This window comes from Chelon labrosus, assembly GCF_963514085.1.
Source record: "Chelon labrosus genome assembly, contig: SCAFFOLD_39, whole genome shotgun sequence".
Classification (NCBI taxonomy): domain Eukaryota; kingdom Metazoa; phylum Chordata; class Actinopteri; order Mugiliformes; family Mugilidae; genus Chelon; species Chelon labrosus.
The window spans coordinates 345,207-353,755 of NW_028181538.1; the positions used below are offsets into that span (position 1 = coordinate 345,207).

General features: G+C 52.9%; 1 protein-coding gene across 1 annotated transcript; it reads left to right on the forward strand.

Annotated features, from left to right (window-relative positions):
- The first annotated feature begins 268 nt into the window (after window positions 1-268).
- LOC311509940 (erythroferrone) lies at window positions 269-8,088 on the forward strand. Its single transcript, XM_084575391.1, has 8 exons — window positions 269-927; window positions 1,057-1,167; window positions 1,258-1,372; window positions 6,274-6,401; window positions 6,536-6,647; window positions 7,203-7,284; window positions 7,382-7,460; window positions 7,765-8,088. The coding sequence occupies exons 1-8, from the start codon at window positions 712-714 to the stop codon at window positions 7,861-7,863; spliced, it is 942 nt and encodes a 313-aa protein (XP_084431517.1). The 5' UTR covers window positions 269-711; the 3' UTR covers window positions 7,864-8,088.
- The last annotated feature ends 461 nt before the right edge of the window (window positions 8,089-8,549 follow it).

Consider the following 8,549-nt stretch of genomic DNA (forward strand, 5'->3'; position numbering starts at 1 on the left):
TCACCACGGCAACCGGGACTCAGAGACACGTCCAAAACATCATCCTTTCAAAATAAGACTCTTATAAAAGAATCTGATCAGCTGCTTCAACACATTTCATTTCTTTCGAAGATCATGATTCCTGCACAAGACGAAACATTCACTCAGAAATCACCAGGAGGAGGAGGAGGAGGAGGAGGAGGAGGAAGAGGAGGAGGAGGAGGAGGAGGAGAAAAACAGAGTCTGCAGGCAAAGAACAACGATGACGGAGGAGATAAAACGAAAAGAGAGACAGACGGACGCTGGGGAGACACAGAGGAAAAGACTGAAGACAGACGGTTTCAGATCCAGAGAAAGATAGAGGGAAAAAAGGAGGAGGAGGAGGAGGAGCTGGGGAGGAGGAGCTGAGGAGGAGGAGGAGTCATGGACGAAGATAAAAAACAGACTGCAGAGCAGAGACGTGCAAACGGAGGGAAACCGCCACTGATCTGACGACGAGAAGAAGAAGAAGAAGTAGAAGAAGAAGCAGAAGAAGGAGAAGAAGAGAAAGAAGGTTCCCTCTCAGACTGAAAGAAGAAAACAAACCAAAGAGAAAGAGAAGACGATGTGAAGCTGATGAGGAGAAAGACAAGAAGAAGAAATTCTGAAAATTTTTTACTCCAAACATAATTCAGGTTCAGCCGACCTGCACAGGTGCATCATGGGAGAACCTTAAGACTGTGAAGATCCTGAATGTCATCTGGTTCCAGGATGCTGGCCAGGGTACCCCAGGGCAGGAGCTCTCCAGGTGGGGCAGGAGGGCTGCTGCTGGGCCCCATGGTGGTGATGATGATGATGATGATGATGGTGATGATGATGGTGGGGGAGGCAGCGAGTGTGGAGGAGGTGGAGAGAGAAGAGAGTCAGGAGATGATGGAGGAGGACGAGGCTGTCAGCACCGACCTCCTGGTGAGGCTAACAACACGCTAACAACACGCTAACAACACGCTAAGGTCATGTGATCATGACCAAACATGCTCCTCAGACAAAACACCAAACTCAAAACATCTCTAGAACCTGCTGTGGTTTGTCCTGCAGGAGTCCTCCGACGTGTCCCGAGTGTCTCCTCTCAGCTCCTGGTTGATCTTCAGGAGAAACTCCAACAAAGGAGACAACAGGAGGAGCAAAGGCTCCAGGAGGAGCTCCAAGGTGAGACAGAGGTGTGGTTCTTAACTGGTTACTGGATCTGACCCTCAGCAGCAGCAGGGTTGAACCTGAATATTCTGTGTCTCTGTGCAGCATGGTCTTCCAGGACCTCCAGGACCACCGGGACCCCAGGGGCCTCCAGGTCCACCGGCGCCCCTCCTGCCCCAACAGCAGGAGCTGATTGAGGAGCTGCAGCTGAAGCTGAGAGGTGAGAGATCAGCGTCCTGTCCGGCGAACAGCTCATGTTGTTTCTACACCCAGCTTTTAAAATGTTAGAAGGGCCCCCTTAGGTCCAGGCCCCCCTCCTCAGGGTCTTCTTCTCTGGTGACCCTTATATATACATTTTGCTCCTCCAGCTTGTTCTCCTGAGGGAGACCAGGGACTGGTTACCTTCTTGTTGATGACCTCTGAGAGCTAGCGGTGTGTCCGATGCTAAGCTAGGCTAACGTGTCGAGAGCTAGATTAATTCTAGACTCCAAGTTTAGACGAGGAAACAGATCTTTGACGTCGTCTGAGCTGCTTCACGTCTTCACTCTCTAGGTTACATAACTACTGATGTGTTCCTGAGGGTTAGAACCTGTTCAGACCTGGCTGCAGGGTTACGGGACGTCCTGACCAGTATCTGGGTGATCCAGGCATCTTTAAAATGATTGGATCGCTATCAGGCTTCAGCCAAGAATAATCTTTAGTAGTTATTTATTTTAGGTCTGACATAAACCAGAACCACGTCAATGGAAGGTCCAAAGTTCTTCTCCTTCTAGCTTTAGCCAGCCTGCGTTAAAAAGAAGAACTGGAACCCTGGTGGATCCTTGTGGAGGTGGTAGTAGGAGATCATCTAAACAGAATCCATGGAGTCCACTCATTTAACATTTAACATTAGAGAACATTAACATGTTGATGTGGACGTCCCTGGTGTTGTGTCAGTGGAAGGTCCTCAGAGGGATAGGAACAGCGTAGTGGAGTGTGTTTGTGGAGGCGGTCTGTCTGAGACCTTAATAGCGGTAATTTGTGGAGCGTGGATGTGACTTGGCTCGGCTGCAGGATTCCTGACATTCCTGCCGACTGATGCTGTGTCTTCTCTCAGAGAGTGAGTTTGTTTTCCTCCTTCAGGTGGTTTTAGACTTTGTATTAACTCAGAGTCAAAGAGGCTGAGAGCTTCATCTAAGACTCCAGCTGTTTGACAGCCACAGATGTTCACACTGTTTGTAGGAACAGTCAGGATAACCATGGTCAACACATGGTCACGTGGTTCATACAGGGTACTGGTCTGTCTCAGGGTGCTGGTCTGACTCAGGGTACTGGTCTGTCTCAGGGTGCTGGTCTGACTCAGGGTACTGGTCTGTCTCAGGGTGCTGTCTCAGGGTACTGGTCTGTCTCAGGGTGCTGTCTCAGGGTACTGTTCTGTCTCAGGGTGCTGGTCTGACTCAGGGTACTGGTCTGTCTCAGGGTGCTGTCTCAGGGTACTGGTCTGACTCAGGGTGCTGGTCTGACTCAGGGTACTGGTCTGTCTCAGGGTGCTGGTCTGACTCAGGGTACTGGTCTGTCTCAGGGTGCTGTCTCAGGGTGCTGGTCTGTCTCAGGGTGCTGGTCTGACTCAGGGTACTGGTCTGTCTCAGGGTACTGGTCTGTCTCAGGGTGCTGGTCTGTCTCAGGGTACTGGTCTGTCTCAGGGTGCTGTCTCAGGGTACTGGTCTATCTCAGGGTGCTGGTCTGTCTCAGGGTACTGGTCTGTCTCAGGGTGCTGTCTCAGGGTGCTGTCTCAGGGTGCTGGTCTGACTCAGGGTACTGGTCTGTCTCAGGGTGCTGGTCTGTCTCAGGGTGCTGGTCTGTCTCAGGGTGCTGTCTCAGGGTGCTGGTCTGTCTCAGGGTGCTGGTCTGTCTCAGGGTGCTGTCTCAGGGTGCTGGTCTGTCTCAGGGTACTGGTCTGTCTCAGGGTGCTGTCTCAGGGTACTGGTCTGTCTCAGGGTGCTGTCTCAGGGTGCTGGTCTGTCTCAGGGTACTGGTCTGTCTCAGGGTGCTGTCTCAGGGTGCTGGCCTGTCTCAGGGTACTGGTCTGTCTCAGGGTGCTGGTCTGTCTCAGGGTACTGGTCTGTCTCAGGGTGCTGTCTCAGGGTGCTGGTCTGTCTCAGGGTGCTGGTCTGTCTCAGGGTGCTGGTCTGTCTCAGGGTACTGGTCTGTCTCAGGGTGCTGTCTCAGGGTACTGTTCTGTCTCAGGGTGCTGGTCTGACTCAGGGTACTGGTCTGTCTCAGGGTGCTGTCTCAGGGTGCTGGTCTGTCTCAGGGTGCTGGTCTGACTCAGGGTACTGGTCTGTCTCAGGGTACTGGTCTGTCTCAGGGTGCTGGTCTGTCTCAGGGTACTGGTCTGTCTCAGGGTGCTGTCTCAGGGTACTGGTCTATCTCAGGGTGCTGGTCTGTCTCAGGGTACTGGTCTGTCTCAGGGTGCTGTCTCAGGGTGCTGTCTCAGGGTGCTGGTCTGACTCAGGGTACTGGTCTGTCTCAGGGTGCTGGTCTGTCTCAGGGTGCTGTCTCAGGGTGCTGGTCTGTCTCAGGGTGCTGGTCTGTCTCAGGGTGCTGTCTCAGGGTGCTGGTCTGTCTCAGGGTGCTGTCTCAGGGTGCTGGTCTGTCTCAGGGTGCTGGTCTGTCTCAGGGTGCTGTCTCAGGGTGCTGGTCTGTCTCAGGGTGCTGGTCTGTCTCAGGGTACTGGTCTGTCTCAGGGTGCTGTCTCAGGGTGCTGGTCTGTCTCAGGGTACTGGTCTGTCTCAGGGTGCTGTCTCAGGGTGCTGGCCTGTCTCAGGGTACTGGTCTGTCTCAGGGTGCTGGTCTGTCTCAGGGTACTGGTCTGTCTCAGGGTGCTGGTCTGTCTCAGGGTACTGGTCTGTCTCAGGGTGCTGTCTCAGGGTGCTGGTCTGTCTCAGGGTGCTGGTCTGTCTCAGGGTGCTGGTCTGTCTCAGGGTGCTGTCTCAGGGTACTGGTCTGTCTCAGGGTGCTGGTCTGTCTCAGGGTACTGGTCTGTCTCAGGGTGCTGGTCTGTCTCAGGGTACTGGTCTGTCTCAGGGTACTGGTCTGTCTCAGGGTGCTGTCTCAGGGTGCTGGTCTGTCTCAGGGTACTGGTCTGTCTCAGGGTGCTGGTCTGTCTCAGGGTGCTGGTCTGTCTCAGGGTGCTGTCTCAGGGTACTGGTCTGTCTCAGGGTGCTGTCTCAGGGTACTGGTCTGTCTCAGGGTGCTGTCTCAGGGTGCTGTCTCAGGGTACTGGTCTGTCTCAGGGTGCTGGTCTGTCTCAGGGTGCTGTCTCAGGGTGCTGGTCTGTCTCAGGGTACTGGTCTGTCTCAGGGTGCTGTCTCAGGGTGCTGGCCTGTCTCAGGGTACTGGTCTGTCTCAGGGTGCTGGTCTGACTCAGGGTGCTGGTCTGTCTCAGGGTGCTGGTCTGTCTCAGGGTGCTGTCTCAGGGTGCTGGTCTGTCTCAGGGTGCTGGTCTGACTCAGGGTGCTGGTCTGTCTCAGGGTGCTGGTCTGTCTCAGGGTGCTGTCTCAGGGTGCTGGTCTGTCTCAGGGTACTGGTCTGTCTCAGGGTGCTGGTCTGACTCAGGGTGCTGGTCTGTCTCAGGGTGCTGGTCTGTCTCAGGGTGCTGTCTCAGGGTGCTGGTCTGTCTCAGGGTGCTGGTCTGTCTCAGGGTGCTGTCTCAGGGTGCTGGTCTGACTCAGGGTGCTGGTCTGTCTCAGGGTGCTGTCTCAGGGTGCTGGTCTGTCTCAGGGTACTGGTCTGTCTCAGGGTGCTGTCTCAGGGTGCTGGTCTGTCTCAGGGTACTGGTCTGTCTCAGGGTACTGGTCTGTCTCAGGGTGCTGTCTCAGGGTGCTGGTCTGTCTCAGGGTACTGGTCTGTCTCAGGGTGCTGGTCTGTCTCAGGGTGCTGGTCTGTCTCAGGGTGCTGTCTCAGGGTGCTGGTCTGTCTCAGGGTACTGGTCTGTCTCAGGGTACTGGTCTGTCTCAGGGTGCTGTCTCAGGGTGCTGGTCTGTCTCAGGGTACTGGTCTGTCTCAGGGTACTGGTCTGTCTCAGGGTGCTGGTCTGTCTCAGGGTGCTGTCTCAGGGTGCTGGTCTGTCTCAGGGTGCTGGTCTGTCTCAGGGTACTGGTCTGTCTCAGGGTGCTGTCTCAGGGTGCTGGTCTGTCTCAGGGTACTGGTCTGTCTCAGGGTGCTGGTCTGTCTCAGGGTGCTGGTCTGTCTCAGGGTGCTGGTCTCCTGTGTCTAGTGATAACTCCTCATCACCTGGATAGTCCTCCAACCAATCAGAGACATTTAAACTAATCAGATGACGTGTATGACTACTGTGACTCTTCTGCCCATCACCACATTAAGCCCCGCCCACATGATCTGATTGGCCCAGTAGATGTTTGCTGGAGCAGAATCAGTCCAGACCCCAGATAAACCTTCCTCCTGTAAAACAGAAACACGTTTCTAACCAGTCAGAGATGAAGTCTTCGGCCAATCACATGCGTTGGTTTCACCTGTTGCTGTTTTACTTATTCAGTCAATGTTTGTTGAGTTACACTCTAACAGGGACAATGTTGCTGGCAACGAGTTGTAGCTCCCTGCAGGGTGACGGTTGGTCTCAGGTTTGACCTTTGTCCTGCTGAAGCACGGAGGTAACAGCATCATGACCATGGGGGGCGGAGCTAACATCATGGTGGACCTGGTGGCAGGAACCAAAGCGGTGGTAAACGTTTGGGGAACTCTGAGTCTGTCAATCACCTGTGTGTGTCGACCATTGGTCCAGATCGGTTGGTACCGCCCCCCCTCAGAGGTGGACCGGCCTGAGACAGAACCCCTGTGTGTCCATAAATGAAGCGTTTGTTGAGAACAGGTCTGACCATGTTTCCTTCATCACTTCAGCTCTGACTCAGAACTAAGAAAATAAACAAAGTGACTGGAAGAGAAAAGTGACTCATTTACCCAGAATTCATAGCAAACTGTTCCTACTGTAGAGGTGAAGTCAGACGTCTGAGGCCTGACCACAGTCTGTGGCTTGTTTACCGCTTATTTTCCTCATGAAGTCATTCTTTCCTTCATTTCTCCTCTTCCTCCTCCTCCTCCTCCTCCTCCTCCTCCTCTCAGACATGGCTGCTAGAGTCTGTCTACTATGTGATCATCCTCCTCGTGTCTCCACCTCCTTCCTCAGTCGTCTCCTGCAGGACGTCACCATCCCACGCCGCAGCCTCCTGGAGCTGCAGCCGTTCAGCAAGGTGACAAAATGACCAACCTTAACCCCTGACCCCTGACCTTAACCCCTGACCCTGACCCTACCTGCTAGAGAGCTGGACTCTGGTCAGGTCCTGTCCTTTAACTTCCTGTCTGTGTTTGACCTCTGACCCTGCAGCCCTCTGACTCAGAGCGGAGCCTCCAGAGAGGTCAGAGCTTCAACAGCAGCACCGGCCGCTTCACAGCACCCGTGTCTGGGTTCTACCAGCTCACCGCCAGCCTGCTGATAGGTGGGTCCGTCCACACGCCACACAAACACTCAGCGTGGACTCAGTGACATCTAGTGGCGAGTCCACAGACTGCTGCTGCAGGTCGTCTGTAGAGCTGGAGCTCATCGTCACTGTTCCACCTGCTGCTAACGTCTCTAAACGTCTCGTTACTCAACATTTCATCAGATCTGACAACAAATGATCGAGATGCTGATTCTGTTCTACTGATTGACCACATGGTGCCTCCATCTAGTGGTCTAATGGTGCTACTACAGATAACAAACACAACACAGCCATCTAGTGAAGTTAGCTTAGCATTGATATGTAGCATGAACTGAAGCTTTGTTAAACACGGATCAAGAACAAAATTCTGTAAAGTAAAATAAACACAGGAAAATGAGTTTGATGTCGGGACGCCGACAAAGTCACAGCTCAGGAAATAAATAAATAATTATAATAGTGTTTCTGTTATAATAGCCCGCTGACTGAATGTCAGAATATTAGGAACACCTGTCAGTAGAACTACAACATGAATCACCTGAACCTGATCCACACCTGTCTGCATCTGTTTGTCAGAGTCTGGAGACAGAGTTCAGGTCCGGATCAGAGACAGCGTCAGAGCGGCCATCTGCATCGAGTCCCTGTGTCAGAGTAACCTGTGAGTAACGGGGGGCGGGGTCAACACCTGTCCTAACCAGGCCCCAATATGTGGACAGGTAAATAACCAAAGACATTCACCTTGATGTGTGTTTCAGCTCCGTGGAGTCAGTGATGGGCGTGGCTGCAGCTGGAGGGACGTTCAGCATCCTACTGACAGGAACACTATACCTACAGGTAGGACACACCTGTAGGACACACACCTGTACGGCTCTCACCTGTAGGACACACCTGTAGGACACACACCTGTAGGACACACCTGTACGACTCTCACCTGTAGGACACACACCTGTAGGACACACCTGTACGACTCTCACCTGTAGGACACACACCTGTAGGACACACCTGTACGACTCTCACCTGTAGGACTCACCTGTAGGACACACCTGTCGTTGAGTCCAACCAGGAAGTTGAAGTTGATCAACAGACTGAGTGACGTCCCATTTAAAGTGAGACGCTGTTGTCTTCGTCTTGTCTTCAGGCTGGCGAGTACGTCTCCGTGTTTGTGGACAACGCCACCGGATCGGCCATCAGCGTCCTACCAGACTCCCTGTTCTCTGGAATACTGCTGGGAATCTGAACGCACCTACCTGGACCAGAGCGAGTCCAACAACGTCTCTGAGACAGACTGTGGAGGACATAAAGGACTCAGAGGGTCGTCTGATGAGATCAGATCAGAGGTTGATGTTGCTGATGATTTATTTTATTGGTTTTAATGAAGGATTCTCCAGAGACTGAGACGTGAGGATCTGAATGTTAATATTTATTCTGAGGATGTGATCCGAACAATAAACTATGAGCTGAGTTCTGTCGTCTTTAGCCTAGCTTAGCACAGGCAGAGATGCTAACGCTAAAGCTGCTTGACAAACGGCGTTTCTGTTTGGGACAGGCAGCGTGGTGTTGTAGGAGGAGGGTGGAGGTGAGGTCATGCTCAGAGCGGCGCCGTGGGTTTGGCAGGCGGCCACCAACAGTGTGTGTCCCTGCACACAGTTACACAACATTTACTACACACTGTCCGACCAGTCTGGACACAGCAGAGACTGTGAGAGGACAAAGAACAACTCTGAGTACAGCAAGAGCAGATGCTAACATGCTACAATCTGCTAGCATAGCTTCACTTCTCAGAGTCAGAGTCTGGTAACGTCTGACACAAATAAAATAACTGGTCAGTAACGTAGCTCCTGATTCCAGGTTAGTTCTGGAAGATCATCTGTGATGTCTCCGGGACCAAAACGCTGCACTTGAACGCACCACAGAGACTACAGC